Genomic DNA, 19,695 nt, shown 5'->3' with positions numbered 1-19,695 from the left:
TTCCAGATTTTTTTTAAAGTTTTATCTCAGCCAAATCCAGCGGCAGCTGGTGACTGCTCTTCTGAGGGGTGCAAATTAAAAATATGTGTTCAGAATGTTGCTCATGTTTTCAAAATATGTGTTTGGTGCATCTTGTGAACCATGTGTTTTGTCAAAATAAGTGCCTTCTGCCCACGCTTCAAAACCGTTTATAAGTCACCGGCCGTCACTGGCCAAATATTGTCTTATAACATGCATCATTGAAAAGCTTATTTATTTAACATTCAGATGATGTATAAATCTCAATTTTAAAAAATTGACCCTTATGACTGTTTTTGTAGTCCAGGTTTCACAAATGTGTTGTGAGTACCATATAATGATTCACAAAATATGAACTTAATAGAAATTAAACAAAAAAGAACAATTTATTCCAATATTTATTTTAAATATACATTACACATATTCATTTTTTTATTGAAAATGGTATCTAAACACCTAACTGGAAGCAAAATACAAATTCATAATATTATCTGGAGCAAAATTAGCTAATTTTAAAAAGCATGCAAACATTTTTATACACTTTGACCATGCTCAACAGCTGCTATAGGGTTCTAATAAAAAGAGCCAGAGACATCAATTCTAAACAACTGCTAAAGTGTAGATATTCACAATACTGCTCAATATGAGAATACACATCACCTCCCATTTATAAACCAAACTTCCATTAGTGCTTCATGTCACTACTGTGATTTTATGATAGTACAGCATAATTATGCCTCTTGTCTTCACAATGTACAGTCCTATACAGGAGCGCTTTCCATGCCATCCATCCCTCAACTTGGCTGGCTCCCAAATACACCCCGTTTTTAGCTAAAACGTACATCTTCAGCATTTCTCTTTTAAAGCTGTGTGTTTATATAGTGTTATTGGGTATGTCTGTGGTATGAGCTGTCATCTGCGCATCCACAGCCAGCCGTTGATCAGGCAGGCAGACGCCAGCAGCGAGAACAACACCAGCTCGGTCTGTCTGTGCTCTGCGTTTTGTCTCTCAAGACCTGCTATCCGCCTGCTCATCTTCACCACCTGAACCATCAAATAAGAAACAAGATTGAAAATGTAAAAGCATTTTACAGTGCATTATGCATGCTCCCTAGACAATGCATTTAAATAAGGACAAGGACGAACAATCGATGACATGGATTTTCAATTTTAAAGGTGACATAGAATGATTGAACGGAGTATTTATCCTTGTTCTGTGATGTGACATGTAGACAAAAATGTTTTGTTTGGGTCTGTAATGCCTTAGAAGCTTCCTAAAAACCTCTCTCAGATAGCTCTATTAGAGTGGGGGATTTTAAACAAGTGGTTTTGCACCTATTTGGCTCCCCCTACTGGCTTAACTTGCAATCTCATTACTGATTGGCTGACTTTGCTGCCACTCAAAAAATGTAGCCAATTATTTTAAAGTGGAGGGGCAGTGAGATGCCTGTGATGTCATAAGCATCAGTTTTTCAGATTGGGCCGTTTTCTGGCTGACATTTCTAAAAGAGGAATTTCTATGAGACTGAGATGTTTAGCATGTCTAGCACTTTTTGTATGTTTGTGAATGTGGGTAGACTACCATTATTCAACAAAGACAAGCTAAAAATGGTTTTTCATTCTCTGTCCCCTTTAAAAATATTAAAGCACTGACCTGTCTGCGGAGAACCATAAATTCAACAGCGGTTCCTGTGTCGTCCTCTGGGCTGAGCCAGTACTCTTGTGAGGCACTGTAAGACCAATATTAGCATTATATACATCACCTGTCCACTGAAAGCTACTTTATGTCCTACACCAAACATCACTGATTGGTTTAGCTGTTATATATAAAAAAAAAATACGATAAGAGACCCGTAATACAATACACCACCAAATACAAGGCTTTCACCTTGTCCTGCTCTGATCAGGATGAACCACCACAGCCTGGGACGGGCGGTTTTCAGGGTGACCGAACCTTAAAACACAGTAGAGACACCACAGCAGTCGGAAATGAACAAGGTTACTTGTACAAATCCATTTAAAGCGAGAACTGAAAGCTCAAACAAGCACGATAGCTCTGTTTTGAACCGCTTCAGATGCTTGTTAGAAAAAACAGCCAAATGTGAAAGCCCCCAAAAGTTTTATAGACACATAGCTGCTTAATCTGATACAGTAAACACATATAGGGATAGGTTGGGTTTAAGCTCAAGCTTTGGTTAGTTACAGCCCACAGCAGGAGCAGGAGGAGGAGGACAGGCAGGGGTGATGAGGTTCACCTGTTGGAGTATTTTTTGGTGACGGTCTGGAGGATTTTCTGAGAAGCCTGTTGGCCCAGCACCTTGGCGGCCTGCAGTATGCTCTGTGGAGAGAGCAGGTTGGGTGGGATGCTCGGAGGTCCCGGGGGTTTTGGCCGGGACGGGATCGTGTGTACAACAGGGGTACGTCCAACACTGCGACTATTACGGGGAGATCGAAGGGGGGACGAACACAATAAGAGCAAGACTGCGAACCAATGCTACTATAGAGTTTTTTCTATATGATATGATTTTAATGACAAAAAAGATATATTTAGGAGATCCAAAGTGCCCAACAAATGAGGAAGCACTCAACATTTTTGCCACAAGCACTAGATTAGCATCATGCCATCTTGAAATGTTCAAATATCAATGAACTAAAAACCCAAGTGAGATATTATGGGAAATTATCATGTCCTTCTCTGACACCTAGTGGATACTTAGAATTTAGCATGTAGCCCGAGTAAAATATAACAGAATGAAGTGCACGCTAATATAAAGTGCATTAAACCCAGTGTTCAAATTGAGGGGAGGCTGGGGTGGTCCTAGACCTCCTATAAGCATTGAGGGACACCTTTAAAGTACAAAAATATAAATATTTATTAAAATTTAAATACTCTGCGCCACATAGCGATACTGTACATAATTTGTCCAAATTTTGCGATAAACGAAAAAAAAAAAAAAAAAAAAAGTCTAAAAAATGTAAACTCAAGTACGCCTCACGCTTTTTTCTGGAGGAATTGACAGACTGTTAGATTTGTGATTGGTTTAGGGGCTTTTAAAAAAAACTAATATTTCAACTATTATAGGGCTGGGCAAAAAAATTGATTTTTCGATTAATCGTTTTTTAAAACGTGGTCGATTCAGAATCGATTCTCAAAGAGCAGAATCGATTTTTTTCCCCATATTTTTTTGCAAACATTGAACGTAAGATTAACGTTAATCAAATTACTAGTCTTCTTCACTAGATGTCACCATCTTTTTTGCCTTGCGCGATGTTTCCAAGGAGCCCATCATTCTTTCATTCAGCGTTTAAAATGGCAATTTTAGGGGGTTCATCGACGTTGATGCTACCTTCACATAAAAAGTAAGAGGTATGGAAGCATTTTAGAGTTTGCAAGCAAGACGACAAGGTTAGTGTTGTGGCTTTTAATTTCTTTTTATTAATTACCCACTTGTAAACTTATGTTCAATGTTCTTTTTTTATTAATATAGTATTTGTATTAAATCTATATTCATTGAGTTGAATCAAGAATCGAGTATAAAAACCAACCCGAGAATCGGAATCGAAAATTGAATCGAGAATTGAAATTGAATCGATCTGGAACATCTGAATCGATACCCAGCCCTATTATATAACTACCCAAACTATTATTTCACACTAATTTGAGGGGTACAAATGGTTAGGGTTTGAGTTAAGGGGTAATTTTGGGTTTCTTTGATTAAAACGTTGATCCAGGGCCAATAAAATAAAATAATTGTTGACCCAGGATCACATCTTACTTTGTGAAATCACGGAGACCCTATAATGACAGGGGGCTTAGCTGGGGACCACCATAATTTTTGACATAATTCGAACACTGATTATTACACTGATCTTATATTTTGTTATGGGACAAACTACTTAGGGTTGGGCGATAAATCCTCTGCGATTCTCATGCGTATCTCATCATATCTCATATTTATTGCCCACCCTTACGTAGACAGATACACCAAAACGGATGCCTAAATCAGAAATGATGAATATCAACACGTAAAGAAGACTGAAGTAAATATTACACTTACGGTGACTGGCAGTGGAGGGCTTGTTTGGAGTGTGTGGGGGTTCCAGGTGGGGTCCGACCAAAAGCCTGGTCACTATAAGACCTACGCAGTGGACTCTGCCCAACAATATAAAGTGATGTAATTTAATGAACTGTACAGCAAGGGTGCAATTTTCTGGGGGGGTTGTGGCTTACCCCCCTGACCTTTATATCAATGCCTCTAGATTAATAATTTTTTTATCTTTAGTGGGGACAAAATTTATCCCCTGTGATTAATGGTCATCAAACTGCCATATAAACATATTACATTGTCTTTATTTTAGGCTAAGTAAAAATGCCATGCAATCGTGCAAACAACAGTAAAATCAGGAATGGAGTATGTGTCAGCGCTTCTGCTCCTGTGACAATAAAGAAAAATATTTGGAAAAACATCCGACCTCTGTTTATTTCACAAATCACACCCTGTGTACATCTTTCGTAATCACTTCATTTAACAGGCCTGACAGCATTTATACATCCAACCAAAGAAAAGCAAGTGATGACTACCTGAACAGGCTCTCTCATGAACACCTCCCTGTCCCAAGAACCATGCTGCAGGTCCCATAATGATGACGCGTTTTTGGAGAAGAGAGGGCGTGGACTCAGGTCAGGAACATCTGTGCATAAATTAAATCCATCATTACAAGACATTAAACATTTATATATACATTTATATAACACTAATTACCTGTTAAAGCCAGTCTGTCTGGTATGTGCATGCTGTAGGCTGCAGGTGGACCTTCAGGTCTCTGGTTCCCAGGCTCGTGCGTATGAGGCCCGATACCGAACCTCAGCCTGTCAGGCACGCGCATCTTCTGGTTGATGACCTCAGTGAAATACGGGTCACGTTCAGACATGTGCGGACCGTCACCAAAATACCCCGGAGATGCCATAACTATCCCAAAACTACATGAACACAGATATCTGGTTGTCATATAGGTAAACGGGACTTTGTAAAGGTAAGGTTAATGACACTACATCATGACTGACAGCCAACAAACAGCAAATGTTAAGCTACTTATAGCTTAACATTATATATATAATATAGCATGCAGTGGTTGTAAGCTGCTATCTAGCTTAGCTGATATAAATTAAAAGTGAGCGAGTCCGTGACCCACAAGTCAACCATTACCGACTCAAGATCGTCTGGCTTTTACCTAAAGTCGCCCACGTATATATAAATTTCTGCCTTAAACACGTTTCTATAAAGCTGTAACTGTTTAGTGGGCATTAACAAACAAAACACCTGTTGATAAACCTTCATCGGTTAAATGTATAACCTCGCACGTGTCACATGCTTATAAATTGTCCGCGACTCGGTTCCGTTGCGCTTTATCTGTTCATATCTTTACTAATAATGTGTGCTCTTGTTCGGAGTTTTTGAAATGTCGTTTTGCAAAAATATAAACAGTAAACACTTCTTGAACTGCTAACTCACCTTCTGTCTGGTCACGTTGAGTGACGCACGTGACGTCATATGTCCGTGGCGTAAAGAGGGCGGAGCATTCATTTCAGCTTCAAGTAAGAATCTGAACTTGAAATGTTACCGTCATCACAAAATATTATTGTCATCACCATATTTTATTGTAATATTGTAGTTGTTATTTATATGAAGATTATGGACATTAACTTTTAAGCTTTTAGCATTGCAATTATTACTTTTATTACAAAATATCCCTGTAATCATAACCATCTTTAGAATTATTATTGTTATTATTACTATACATACTATTATTACTTAAATAATCAATTATTAAAATTCTTTTATAATTTTTGCTTATTATCATGCTTTATAATAATATCATTATCATAATTCCTGTTTTTGTGTTCTGTTTAGTCGTATGTTGTATGTTTTGCACTTCTAAATAAAAAAGAATTAGGAACTTGGGTAAAATGTAGTTATTTATTTATTTATGGTTCTAAAATAAAAACTTAACATAAAAAATAATATATAACATCTCTCAGCCAATCAAAAGACCTGCAATAGGCTCCATGCAAACCTCAGCCAATAGCGTGAGTTTGGGGCGGAACATAGCAATACATTCCAAAACACAAAAAATACGAAAAAAACACAGGACATCCACAAAATGAACTTCTTTCTTTAATAGATTTATTTTGCCAAGAACATCAGCCTTTACAAACGGAAATTGGCACTTGAAACATTAAATTAAAAGTGTAAAGAGGAGGTATGGAAATGGGCTAAAGACAGGCCACGAGGGGGCATTGTCCGATCTGAATTGTGCCCCCTCAGTTTATTTTTACTTGGAGAGATGTGCAGAGTTGGTTACAGGCCAAAGAGATTATACTCTCCCACCCCTCCCCGTACAGATAATCAAATTTGGTATCCTTTTGGAAAACAAGAATTTACATTTGGTTGTCAATTTCTTGATTTGTCTTGCAAAGTTTTTTTCATAAATGTACATGGTACAAAGGCCAACTTTAATCAGTGGTTAAATAAGGTTAAACTTATATACAAATCCTTAAATGTGTTTATAATAAGAAAGCCCTTAAATTTATTTTACTTTTTGATTAATATAAGTTAATTTACGTAAGCCTCGTGTATAGTTTTTTATTCTTTCTCTTTTTATAATTTGTTCAACGTTGAGTTTATGCTCTTATTTTGTAATTTGTAATTATAATGTAACGCAGCTCAGTAAGGTCAGCGGTATGATAAAAAAAAAAAAAAATCAAAACCAAATGTAAAATGCAAAACTATGGTAACCTTGATTCATGGTAACAAAAATGTTTACTATGTGTGTAGTAAAAATATATTATTTTGCGAGTAGTGAGCTACCTTAATACCATAGCCAAGGAGTTTGTGTACAGGCTCAATCTTTAAGTGGACGACGTTTTTTCCAACATTAAAAAATGTAATGTGCCCTCTCACTCATTTCATTCTTCAGCTGGGACAAATGATAAGAAATAACATACTGTAGTTGAATTTAAACCTGTAAAAGGTTGTTTTATCTCTTCAAATGTTATCAATAATAAAGATATAATGGCTATAAAACAAAATAAATTCATATTTCTAAAGATTATCAAACATATGTGACCTGTTTTCACAAGAATCAAATGCAAAACTGTTATTGTGAATACAGACTTGATGAAAAATTACAATAATCATACAATTTTTAACTAATAATGAGAGAATACATGAATACAAGCTCTGTTAAGATCCAGATGAATAGACAGATTTGTTACGGAAGACTCCAAAAACTATTTTACCGTAAAATGTTTTTAAACTCAGTGGTCTTAATCAATACAAACTAAACCTCATAAAGTACTTAAAAAAGCATTCAAACCTGCGTTTGACACAAAGCACACAAATATTTGTTAAACTTTTATGAGCAATAACATGAAAAAAAAAATGTAAAAAATAAAAGTTAATGCATCAGTTTACTATTAACTTGTATGTGTCACATATCCAAATGTAGGTATATTCAAACAAAATGGGTATATATTATATTAAAGGTGTAGCGGAGAATTTTCTCGAATTTTAGAAAAGAATCACCTTCTCCACTTTTTTACAAAATGCAATTGCGCAACACTCCTGATTGACAACTAGGAGGACCAATAGTCTTGATGATCCACCTGGAAAAAGAAAATCCTCCGCAATACCTTTAACTTGGAATAGAAACTGGCATGATACCTATAATTTGGGAAAAGACATCTGTTACAGTACATACACAAAAGTACAATTGTGTTATATATAGTTATGAATTACAATAGTTGTTATGTGTCTAAAATGAAAAATAGCCATTGAATTTACCAGTGCTACAGTAATAAATTAATAAAAAATAAAATGTAAAAAAGAATGAATGATTAAAAATCATGCAGTTTGGCTTTGAAAAAAAACAATGGTTTTGGTATTCAGTACACATATATTTAGCATATAAACCAAAGCCCGTGGCTCCACTGGCACTTTCTTCATACAGGTAGGTGCTGCTGGCAACAGGCATGTGAACACATACATTTATATATATATATATACACATACTTATTCCCACATTTGTTCATACGTACAATTTTTCTTTCAGTATACAATAAACCACACAGACCTTGCTACCTCTGACAACACAAAACCTGTTTTGTGACACTTCTCAATACTCATCATCCACTGCAGATCTGTGGCGAGTTGTCTTGGCTGTCAGTCTCTCCACAACCAAGCCTGAACCTGATCTGCAGTTTCTGCCAGCCACTCCCGGGCTGGGTGCTCCATCAGTGCGACAGACAGCCTGTCAAAGCACTGTGGGATTGATCGGGGGACATAACCAAAGACACAATCCAAGTCGAATCAGCAGTTTGTGTACATAGCTATCCCATCTTCAAACATCTTCGAGCATATGCAAGGTCACTGTGCTGCATTTAATCCATTCAGCCCTCTGATTGTTTGGTTATGTTAAAGGGATAGTTTACCTAACAAATTAAAATTCTGTCTTCCTCATGTATGAATTTCATTATTCTGATGAACACAAAAGAAGATATTTTGATTAATGATGGTAAGCACAGATTGACTTCCATAGTAGGAAAAAGAAATACAATGGAATTCAATGGGTACTGTCAACTGTCTGCTTACCATCATCTATCAAAATGTCTTCTTCATCATTTATCACAATACTTCCATAATATTTGTTTTCCTACTATGAAAGTCAATGGTTACCAGTGTTGGGAAAGTTACTTTTAAAAGTAATGCATTACGATATTAAGTTACTCCCAAAAAAAGTATAGTTCCTTTACATGGAAAGTAATGCTTATGTTACTTTTTTTGTTACTTTTGCATTACTTTTTCTTGGCTAAGGCTTGATCTCTTTCAGGCCTTGCAGGTGTTTTTTATGACTGAAAAGTTCTGCATTCGTAAATTGCATATTTCATCACAAAAATGTTGAGCTCTGGCCTGCCATCTCAGTTTCTGACTCAAACTGTTCCCACACAAGCATGTACGCATACTCGCATAGAGTGCATAATGTGACCACGTTTAGTTTAACCCTTATGGGTTGTTGAGGCCATTTTTGGTTTTTTTTATGTCTTAAATTGGCCACGACTTTCTCTGTTTATCTTTTATTTTTCAAAAACTCAACGATATACCGTGGGCAAATTTACTACCCCTTCGGGTTGTTCGTATACAAAAAGCCACTAAATTAAACGGCTGTAAAAATGTATTGATACTGATCAAAACTACCAAAAGCTTACAAAATTTCCATGATTTTAACTGTTTAATTGCCAAGTTCATAAGTGGTGTCACTGATGCTGTTATACTCCATATAACTCAATGTACAAGCCAGAAATTAAGCTCTGTTTTTTCCACAGGCCTACTAAAGGGTTAATGGTGTCACATGGTGATCAACAGTAAAAATGATAAATTTGACTTCTTAGCAAAAGGAAAACCAGCTAACAATCAGGAATGCATGATAATAAGCTGTTATTGCTTTGCAATCAAAAAATGTCATTATAATGGAAGTCAATGGGGCAAAAAAAGCCACGAACAACTAATTAGGGAGAAAAAAATAAAAACTGATGCTGCACAAAAATGCATCAGAGCCAATGTTTTTACCAATCTTTGACAAGCTCTAGACTGTGAAAAACTAAAAAAAAATCCAGTCCACAATCACTTTTTATATTGAAAAACGATCAATATGTGTGTTTTTTCCCTAAATCAGTGACACCACTTATGAACTTGGCAATTAAAGAGTTAAAATCATGGAAATTTTGTAAACATTTGGTAGTTTTGATCAATACTGAGATTGATTAACAGATTTAAAAATTATCTGGTACATTTTTACCGCCGTTTAATTTAGTGGCCGTTTTTGTACACGAACAACCCGAAAGGGTAGTGAATTTGAACAACCCAGAAGGGTTAATAATCTAATTAATTAAACAAAAAAACTAACTTGCATTACGTTTTTGAAAAAGCAACTCAAATATTAATGTGTACATTTAAAAAGTAATGCGTTACTTTACTCGTTACTTCAGAAAAGTAATATTATGCACGTTACTAATGCGTTACCCACAACACTGGTGGTTACAATCAGGTTAGTGCTTACCATCATTTATCAAAATATCTTCTTTTGTGTTCATCAAAATAAAAAAACTCATACAGGTTTAAAAAAAACACGAGGATGTGTAAATGATGACGGAATTTTCATTTTTAGGAGAACTATTCCTTTAAGGTCTTTTAGCATTAGCATTAGCATTTGTAATACAGTGGTTATATTAAGGCTCCATCAGACTTGCTTGCCAATACTTTTACACGCATACTTTTATACGTCGATCTTGCATGTGATGCACAACATTGTCTAATGACAACACCGCTCTTTTAACATATCCCAGTCACTCGAAAGTTGGCAGTGTGAGAGATTATTTACACGTTTACTGCAACGGCAGCAGTTCATTGGCTTAAACCTGAGCTGGAAAACATGATTCAGCCGCATTTTATAGATGGGCAGTTTGGTTTGCGCACAAGCCAGATGTCAGAGATACACACACGTACATGAAGAGACAGTGAAGGCTAAAACAAAGTGAGAACAAGCAGCATTATAGCACAGTATAGCACCCAGTGATGTCAAGACTTTATACAAACTTAAGCACTTGTAAACAGTCTGAGAATAAGGGGGAGGAAAAAACAACAGGAATCGGAAGGCCTGGAATGTCGTATTATCCGTGATTGGGCCCTCGACGCGGGTTTTTGTGCATTTGTGTTTTGGGAAAGAGTGATTGTGTGAGCACAGCATTTGAGGTAACTAACCGTAGATTCACAAGCAGACCATTGATTTGTACATTAGCTAAGGCCTACGATGAGTTTGTTTTCAGAGGTGATCCTCTGTGCTTGATATATATGAGCGCATTACATTCTAATACAATTTCTGTGTACGTGTCTGTAAACAAGCAAACGCTTGTGCATACATAAGAGTGCAAACAATATCAGATGGTCTTGCTGTCGTGTGATTCGGATAGTTGTTTCTACTCAGAGTTAGTTACAATCTACACGATAGTGTATTACTAATCCTAAGGAATCAGAGATACTGCTGGTATAAGAATTCACAGGGTTTACATTTCTGTGTTGCTGAAGAAATGATAAAACAATGCCTGTAAATGATGTGAAAAGGAGTCGGACAGGCCACACATTGATATCAGTCTGATGAACGTCCACAGTGTCTCACATCGCGTCTGATCATTCATAGGATATACCAGTTTTCGATTTGGCACATCGACCTGTTTTCCCACATTTTTGGCTAGCAGATTCTGAAGCTTGATACCCGATTATTATACCCGAAACTTTTCCCGACCCTTTTATATCTTTCTCAAAGGTAGCAGCTGAGAATCATGCATTGTGCTGTGAAAGCTTAAAAAAGAGAAGTAAAAGGTGCATGGAATGAAGATATTGTGCGAAAAAGGACACCTTGCATAAAAAAGAAGAAGATGCGACTTTAAGGATGTGATTGAATCTAAAACGACCATGTTTACCAGTGCAGTACCGACCGACAACACAAGGCAACTGCTTATGACTCGGAAAACTGGCACGCTTTGCTCCGAGTGAGATCCACATTAGGATAAGTGCTTGGGAACTAGTGCAAATGTTCCCTTACGTTTGGTGGCGACACATGTGTCCCTATCCTTTCACTTTTCTAAAACAATCTCCTCGTATTTAGGCGGAGGATCGCTGTAGGGGGCGGACGTCTCGTCGCTGCTGCTCTCTAGGTGGCCGGTAACTTCCTCGTAGGAAGGTGGTGGGGTGGCCCCAGACAAGTGGGATGCGACGGACAAAGATGAATCTTGTACGTACAGCGAGCGATTGTTCGGGGTGTGGTTAGCGTGATGATGGGCGTCTTGGGTCGTGACGGGAGCTCCACCCCTCTCCGCACCACTGACCACTACGCTAGGCCTCTCGTTGGCATGCGAGTTCTCTGAATGCGAGGGTGGGTCGCGGTGCACCAGGATGCGTGGAAGGCTGCGGGTGTTCCGGTTTGCCAAGTAGCGATTCTGGGTGTAAGCCGGACGCCGTCGCGTGGCCTTCTGCAGCTGACAACGCCAGATGAGGAAGAGCGCGATGATAATGAGAAGAGCGACGCCCAGCAGCGGCACTACCATGTAGACAGTGTCCGGCCGCTCTGAGCGCGAATCAGCATTGGTGTTTACTGTGTAGACGGTGCGTTTCTTCCAGAACTCCATCTGGGGAGGAAGTCGGAGATTAGCAATGACTGAAATAATTGTGTAAAAGTGGTAGAGCATTGCAAGAGGTTGTGGGTTTGATACCCAGGGAACACACAACGTATTGATAAAATGTTTGGCTTGAATGCACTAAAAAGCTCTTTTCATAGAGACATTATTGAAAATACACAGAAAATGCATCTGGGATTTCTTAGATTTTTTTCAGTCAGTATACTTTGAAAGCTCAGCGGACGCTTGTGCACGCAAGCCGAATGCGGACGCAGAAAAAAGGTATATGCATCCTTTACTCCACGTAGCGCGCCCCTTGTTGCGTTCTTGATGTAGGCACAAATCACGATAAAACAATGTTTCCGAAAAAAGTGGATTGTGGAGATACCGCTAATAATCTGTTAACTCGTTTGTAACCTTAATAACAAAAAGCAAAAAAAAAAAAAAATGTATTGCAAGGCTGATCTACTACACCACATCCTTATGTGGTAGGATATCTGATTTAAATTAGATTTTTTTTGGACTGCATCTCAGTCTGAATGGTCAGATCGGATTTCAAGCAGCTTTCATTGTAGCAAATGTACCATCATCTTGTCTGGAAATGTGCCTAAATATTGTAGTGTATTCATGTACTATGCAGTGCATTTCTGATCCCATGAACCTCGCAAAACTCTGCAAATTGAGCTATTTGCAATTTCTTTAAATTGCGTGGCCTGTGAGCCTTGTGAAACATATTGCTTCCTTTTAAAATCTTAATGTGGGGAAAATCAGGCTTTTTATTGTTGTTTATATGTCTATATGGTGTTTTAAGACAAGCCATGGGGAAATTCATCATTTATTGTTAAGCATTTTCTCCAGACAGTCTCTATATTCATATGTATGGTCCGAGCTGTGTGACTGATGAGGAAGGGACTAATTTGCATATTCACAGTCTGCATAAAGGGGAGAGCAGGGCACAACCTAACGCTTTTTGGTTTTGGCTCAATCATTCAAAAAATATTTGAGTTTGATTAATTATATTTTTACACAAGCAACACACACATCTCTGCTACAAATGAACATTTGAAGTTTGTTTCTATTACTTATCATTCTTGGACAATTACACCAAACATGACAGAAGCGTTACAACTTACCCCATAGGTGGGGTAGTTAGTTGTAACACTTGATAAAAATTAAGTTTGGAGGCAAATATTTCAATACTTTTTTGTCTATATACTTGAAGTGGATATTGTTTATATATCTGTCTATAATAGACAGGTATCCACACTGTATTAATTCATCCAGCCCTTTTCTAACAATAGTTCAATTATAAATGGATACAAATGTCTAAATATGTGAGAAAAAGCAGCACAATTATGACAAAAAAATGTTTTATATGTGACTCAGTCTGTAATAACCATACTACAGTTTCAAATTATGAGATAATGAGCATCAAAGTCTGATTTTAGCCATTTCATATCGTAAGTGATGAGGGGTTAGTTGTGACACAGCTATTAACCCCGCTGGGTCAAAATATTTTCAAGTCCACCAAAAAAGTTGTTAAGAGCTGCAGACATATTTCAAAATGATGCTATGTTTTAGTCAACAAGACACTGATTAATATGACATAGCATTGGATTTAGTATCTTACACACCCAACTTAGAAACCAAAAAACATATGATGAAAAAATGTACTTACACGCCACCAAAACACTTGTTCATCAATAACTCTCTAGAAAAACATTATACATTTACAATAATTTGCAGGAGATCATCTTTTGGCAGTGGGAAAAAAACAACGCTCAACCTTGTGCAACAATGTTAACAGTCCGTGTTACAACTAACCCCACATTAGTTTTTGCCCCGTGCACCCCTAATAAATGAGGCAAGGGTGTAGAGTTGCATTAAAGTTGCTATTTTAGGGCATGAAGAAATTACTGTGACAGGTAAAACTTTTATATATGCTATTATGATATTCAAAGATGAGTTAAAAAAATACTGATAACCAGAAGTTGAGTAGATCACAATCTAAGCATACGGTATAGATCAGGTGCACTGTACATCGCAGCAGACAAACTTCAAACGTGCCGTCGGAGGCTGAGACCACAGAGAGATGGAAGGAAGACTTACCGTACGCTCCTTGTTTTCAAACACTTCATTGGCCTCCTCAAAGCTGCAGCTCTCCTCTGCACACTCCCTCTCAATGTTGCCCTGCCGAAACTCCTCCAAAAAGCCATTGGCACGTGGAAAACGTTTGAGGAGAGAGTTTGCATTCTTCCCATCAAGGAATGCTGAGATAGAGAAAATCTTTGTGTTTTCTTTGGAAAGCAGATACATCTAGAACAAGGCTGTATTTGCAAAGTAATACTTTGTGTTTGTTCGTGTGTATGTGTAATATAGTTGTATTGCCAGTTAATAGTTTAAAGTTTTGTAAGTAGATAAACTTTTTAAAGTTTTAAGAAGGATATACATTTTTAATACTGTTCTCGGATTCATTTTTTTCCATCCGTTCATCATTCTCCATCTTATGAAAAATGGATTTCCAGAAATTAAGTGCATTTGGGTTTTTTCAAAGCTAAAATAAGTGCAGCACAGTTGACTGGCTGAAGAGTTACAAGAACCCTAAAACCTGTGACATCATCTATCACGTCAAAGTTTGTGTCATTTAACAAGGCATGTCATGACTTACAAGGCTTTTTTTATATCAATACCTAAGAAATACAAAACCATGTTTTGATATGATATAAATGATACCATGCACTATCTGTGACGTTAGCACAACCAATGTAAAGGCATTATTAAATCACAATTTTGTTAAAACTGATATGGATGACATGGTCCTTACCTGCTGCCATGCTACCACAAGAGACCTTAAGCTGAGGTATTGTGACCTGGGTTGATGAGGAAATGCATTAAAAGAGTTAAAACTTGCAAAAAAGTTTACTTATGCAATATATGATTATTTTTAGCGATAAATTATTATGGTAATTTGATATTATAAATTAATCTTTGGTTCATTTCACAGGAAAACAAACAACAAATGACCTGTAATAATCAAATATTACCCGTTTTAAAACCAGGCACACAATAACCTTATTAAAAACAATATTAGAATAGAAACATGCTTTTATCTGAACTTCACACCACAATATATTAAATATTGCCATTTGTAAACTGATATCTTGCTTTATAAATCTACGTAAGATACGCTGATATGAGGTGGAGGAGGGGCGGGGGAGGATGTTCCCATAGTAACGGAGCGGGCAGATAGAGAGATGCGCGAGCTAAATTTATATCAGTTGAGCTCCAGTTCTTAACCAATTCATTTAATTCACTAACGTTAGTTACTTACTAAACTACCGCCGTACATTTGCCCTTAGTAAAGTCTTCAAACTGCATACTGTTTAAACAACCAACGATATTGTAACTATGAAAACGAAAAGACATTGAAAACATTAAAGCATAGGTAACGTTCATTTCTGTCGACTTTGGTGCGTTCAAATTATTTCTTCTGAAATAAAGTATGCTGTAAGTTTTAAAGAAATATTGACAAAACCATGTACTGTTATTACAGTTCAAGCTGCCTTCACTGAAAGCAAATCAAATATTAATCAGATATATATTCAGTCCGAGCACCTGACTGTTGTCCGTGTAGGGGTTTTCATAAAACAGCGATGTCTGTGTCACATCCGTTTAATATTTTTATTTCTTATTAAACTCAAAGAAAACAATGTTTATGTTTTGACCGTATGCGGAGACACAAATGAATAATAAAGCTTACCTTCCAGGCTGTTGCAGTTGCTAGTCCATTTCATCCCTGTTTCCAACAAGGGAACGCTCACATGAGTCACAGATGCGGTTTGACTGACATGCTGATCGACCAATGGGAGCCACGGATTCCCCCTGATTGTCCAATGGAATAATATCGATGATTACGTACGCGCAAAAATCTGAATGCGAGGGGAGTGGGGGAAAAATAAACTGGGTACTGTAGTCTGTGCGTGCACACGTATACAGGTCTCCAAGGTTATTTCAACAGGCATTTGCGCATTTATGTCTAAACTGTAATGTTATTTTCTGATCGGAATATTTGTGGAGCAACGACACTACGTGAGATTTCAAAGAGACAGGCTACGATATAAAAACAGAGTCAGGGGTCTCTCGCGATGCCACGCCTTGTGGTAAAAAACAGCATTACCCATAATTCAAACCGCTGTTATTGCACTCTTTCATCGCTGAACATTTTATAGCAATTATTAGATTATTTAAAAATGTATATTATTTAGTTATACGTTTTATTTTTTAGTCAATCTGAATAAATATCTAAAAAAAATAAAAGTACAATATTACTCATTTGAAAATGTATAACCATCAAATAAGGTGCTAAATATCATAAATATGTGTTTTTTTTTGTTGCCCTTTTTCTTTCAATTATCTATTCAGAGAGGTAATGAAACCATCAAGTCAGGAATTTATTGACCTGTGACTTCAAATCTTAAACATCAAACATTCTTAAGAGGACATTGTCCTTTATCAAACCTCTTCTTGTCTAAAAGCAAAGATAAACAGCAGACCCCTTCTGGTCAACAGATAGAGGCAGAAAACATCAAAGGAACATGAGTAAGTTAAATAAAGACATCTATAAAGACAGGCACAAGGTATGCACTCATTTAAATAGATTTTATTATAAATCACAAGTACAAAAGTAGACAATCTGGCATAAATACATATATACATAAAATGTACTGTATGTACACACATCATAAGTTAAGCATGAAAATAATAAAATACAAATAGAATTTTATGTACAAAAGAAGGCATGAACCCTGAGATCAATCTGACACAACACTTCCCAATGTGGGAATGCATTTTGCTGTTCCCAACAGGAATTACTTTTTTACAGGACTTATCTGTTCTGTTCCAAAATGCCGATGTTTTGGCATGAAAAAAAATCCGTATTAATAAAATCATCCTTGGCTGTGCTTTGCATGCTCAGACAGATGACATTTCCATGCTCTCTCAATTATTAAATATAGTGACTTCTCTAATAAATCATTATCCAGTGTTTATATTAAATTTATGAACGTCCACATTCATAGAACCGTGGATAAGTTTGAAGACTCAGTTGTATCTGGTAAAGTGTCCATTAAGTTTAACACACTCCTCTGTGTCACTGTCGTCATCTTCCTCACAGCTGTCCTCCTCATCCTCACTATCTGACTCATCATAGAAGTTGATGGTGGCCTGCACTGGGAAGTTTCTGAGCAGAGCTTCACCGTCACTGAAGAGGTAGTCAAAAGACTTTGATCTGGGCCAGTAAAGCCTAAAATACAAAAAATAAATGTTATTTAAAACATTGAAAAACTTCAGGTATCACTTTTTTAAATTTATCAGTTTATTTGAAAAGGATTAGGGGTATTTAAGGGCTAAAATGAAATTGAGTTACAAAACTATTGCTCAACCAAAATGAACAGTGTACTGACCTGACTGGGTGCTGGAAAGACTGTGTTTTGGCATCTGTTGTAGTGTTGCTGGGTACTGTTGGCCTGGAGTAAGGCTGTAAAGAGTGAGAAAAGACTTGTAAGACCACATGTACAAAACACAAACCATCAAACAAGGCTTCCTGTACGGTATTTATGAGGTGAAATCACTGCCAGCTTTCGTGGGTGTATAACACCCAGGGCAGGATGCGAAAGCTGTGACATGGAGGGTGTCAGGCTAAAGTGTTTGTGGGAAACTGATTCCAACTGCCTCCCAAAACCTTAAGGTGTCTGCTTAAATCTTGGCAAGCGAGCGCTTCGTCTCTGGGAACTGTTTCTCCCTACACCTCGTCTTTGGGCACAGGCTCAGTATTCACACTCAGACTGTGGTGCCATATGGCAGAGTGTCTCTGGTGCTGCAGTTGAGCCTCACTTTGCGTTAATGTGTGGCTCAGTGCTAGAGAGTCACACCTTCTGCTCAGGCGTAACGTGACTATGCACAACACATGGCTGTCTGGCACTTTAAAGTTACCTGCTGCCACCCTTTAATGATCTGCGAGTCACCATATAACATTATTAAGATAAAAAATTACATCAATTGTAAATTTTGCTTTTTTCTCCTAGGTGCTGTTTGAGTGGAATTAGCTGTGGTTTGATAAATGACGTCACACTGATAAAAGTCCATATTATACCTTAATAACATTACACCACTGATAAAAATTCAATTGAAAGGTTATTTTAACTAAAATGATGAAAAGAAAAACTTACACAAGCAATCTTGGTTCTCCTGCATTCAGTTTGTGCATCCTTGCGGGTCACGAGCCACGGTCTCCACAGGGAAGCTAGGCTGTGAAAGACACGAGCAACATGGTGAGTGTCAATCAAACGATGCGTACACAACAAACAGGACAACAACAACAAAATATTTATATATTTTATAGGTTAATGCAACATTATACATAGATAGTAGGCCTATAATAAAGGATGTATTTTACATAAACTTGCGATTTACAAAAGATCGATAATTTTAATAAGATAGGCTCCCATTTTTTTTTTAAATTCGCCTATAGTCATTGGCATGCTAATGTAGCTATCGCATTTTATTGTTACTAGTTATTTTTTTAACCTGTTATTTTATCTAATTGTATTTGTGAATAATTATAACGTAACGGATAATAATAGGATTCGTTAACACACAATGCTCTCTAATTTGTAAGACGCTTTTAATAAAGGTGTCTGCTAAATTAATAAATGCATTATTAATATTATATAACAAATATATGTAGGTAAATGAAGTAGGCTATGTAATGCTCACCTGCTATTTGTCTGCTGAATGCCAGTCTTCATAGTATTAGAAACAGGAGCGGAAAAACACACGGAATTCATCTTTGTTTTTTCAGGGAGATATTCCCAAATAGTCCCGGTTAGGAAAATTTGATGGTGCTGGAGCTGGAAGATAAGTATAAGGCGTCGAGTCTTCGGCAGGTCAGTGAATGAATGAAGCACAGTCGCTGCCGGGCTTTATATAAAGCCGGAGCCGCAGGGGCGGAGGCAGGACGTTGGTGCCAATGCCAAATGACTAAAGGAGGGGGTTTGGAGAGCCTGGTGCTGTTTGCCAAATGATTGCGATGGAGGCTGCTATAGACATTTTGGTGTGAAGGCTTTTCCAGTTGTATAAACAATGCGCCCCAGCGTGAGGGTGAGAATTCTGGTACCCTGAGATTATTGCAACAACACAGAGGGGCAAACTTGCACACCATCTGTGAGAAAGACACCACAGGCATCGACACAGGAGTGGGGTCATATATAATACTGTTAGTTAGTTATTAGGTTTTGGGGCTACATTAAATTAAAAACTCTCCAGACGTGATCACACAAACTAACATTGACGGTAATGGTTAAAAATTAACATATAATTCGTACATCATTGCTGAAAAAAGTGGATAAAATCGCGCTAATTGCTAATGATTAATACCATCATGAAACATC

General features: G+C 37.2%; 3 protein-coding genes across 8 annotated transcripts; all 3 read right to left on the bottom strand.

Annotated features, from left to right (window-relative positions):
• Window positions 1-398: 398 nt before the first annotated feature.
• LOC135776575 (transmembrane gamma-carboxyglutamic acid protein 3) lies at window positions 399-5,604 on the bottom strand. Of its 6 annotated transcripts, none has more exons than XM_065287382.2 (8): window positions 5,532-5,604; window positions 4,782-4,999; window positions 4,601-4,710; window positions 4,077-4,171; window positions 2,274-2,453; window positions 1,907-1,972; window positions 1,673-1,748; window positions 399-1,062 (listed from the first exon to the last, which is right to left on the bottom strand). In XM_065287382.2, exons 2-8 carry the CDS (start codon window positions 4,984-4,986, stop codon window positions 931-933), a joined length of 864 nt encoding a protein of 287 aa, XP_065143454.1. In that variant the 5' UTR covers window positions 4,987-4,999; window positions 5,532-5,604; the 3' UTR covers window positions 399-930. The 6 variants fall into 6 exon arrangements, with proteins under 6 accessions (XP_065143454.1, XP_065143453.2, XP_065143455.1 ...); XM_065287381.2 differs by having other exon boundaries at window positions 2,274-2,447; XM_065287383.1 differs by lacking the exon at window positions 5,532-5,604 and adding an exon at window positions 5,340-5,525.
• A 4,251-nt stretch (window positions 5,605-9,855) lies between these two features.
• LOC135776577 (transmembrane gamma-carboxyglutamic acid protein 3) lies at window positions 9,856-16,101 on the bottom strand. The gene is made up of 4 exons (XM_065287389.2): window positions 16,008-16,101; window positions 15,072-15,117; window positions 14,357-14,517; window positions 9,856-12,259 (listed from the first exon to the last, which is right to left on the bottom strand). The coding sequence occupies exons 2-4, from the start codon at window positions 15,079-15,081 to the stop codon at window positions 11,708-11,710; spliced, it is 723 nt and encodes a 240-aa protein (XP_065143461.1). The 5' UTR covers window positions 15,082-15,117; window positions 16,008-16,101; the 3' UTR covers window positions 9,856-11,707.
• A 786-nt stretch (window positions 16,102-16,887) lies between these two features.
• ripply1 (ripply transcriptional repressor 1) lies at window positions 16,888-19,493 on the bottom strand. The gene is made up of 4 exons (XM_065287835.2): window positions 19,022-19,493; window positions 18,475-18,553; window positions 17,710-17,783; window positions 16,888-17,549 (listed from the first exon to the last, which is right to left on the bottom strand). The coding sequence occupies exons 1-4, from the start codon at window positions 19,090-19,092 to the stop codon at window positions 17,348-17,350; spliced, it is 426 nt and encodes a 141-aa protein (XP_065143907.1). The 5' UTR covers window positions 19,093-19,493; the 3' UTR covers window positions 16,888-17,347.
• Between the last annotated feature and the right edge of the window lie 202 nt (window positions 19,494-19,695).

Source organism: Paramisgurnus dabryanus, chromosome 18 (assembly GCF_030506205.2).
Source record: "Paramisgurnus dabryanus chromosome 18, PD_genome_1.1, whole genome shotgun sequence".
Classification (NCBI taxonomy): Eukaryota; Metazoa; Chordata; class Actinopteri; order Cypriniformes; family Cobitidae; genus Paramisgurnus; species Paramisgurnus dabryanus.
The sequence above is the reverse complement of the archived record's forward strand: the minus strand, read 5'-3'. Positions and strand labels throughout refer to the sequence as shown.

Bases quoted from the DNA above. Each gene is read 5' to 3' on its own strand.
- LOC135776575 (XM_065287382.2), bottom strand. From the start codon at position 4,986: ATGGCATCTCCGGGGTATTTTGGTGACGGTCCGCACATGTCTGAACGT. The intron at 2,454-4,076 runs GTAAGTGTAATA...TCCCCGTAATAG, and splicing joins GCCCTCCACTGCCAGTCACC to TCGCAGTGTTGGACGTACCC. The intron at 1,063-1,672 runs GTCAGTGCTTTA...TTGATGGTTCAG, and splicing joins TTATGGTTCTCCGCAGACAG to GTGGTGAAGATGAGCAGGCG.
- ripply1 (XM_065287835.2), bottom strand. From the start codon at position 19,092: ATGAATTCCGTGTGTTTTTCCGCTCCTGTTTCTAATACTATGAAGACT. The intron at 18,554-19,021 runs GTGAGCATTACA...TGTCTTTCACAG, and splicing joins ATTCAGCAGACAAATAGCAG to CCTAGCTTCCCTGTGGAGAC. The intron at 17,784-18,474 runs GTAAGTTTTTCT...CACTCTTTACAG, and splicing joins GGAGAACCAAGATTGCTTGT to CCTTACTCCAGGCCAACAGT.
- LOC135776577 (XM_065287389.2), bottom strand. The intron at 12,260-14,356 runs GTAAGTCTTCCT...CTTCCTCCCCAG, and splicing joins TTGAAAACAAGGAGCGTACG to ATGGAGTTCTGGAAGAAACG.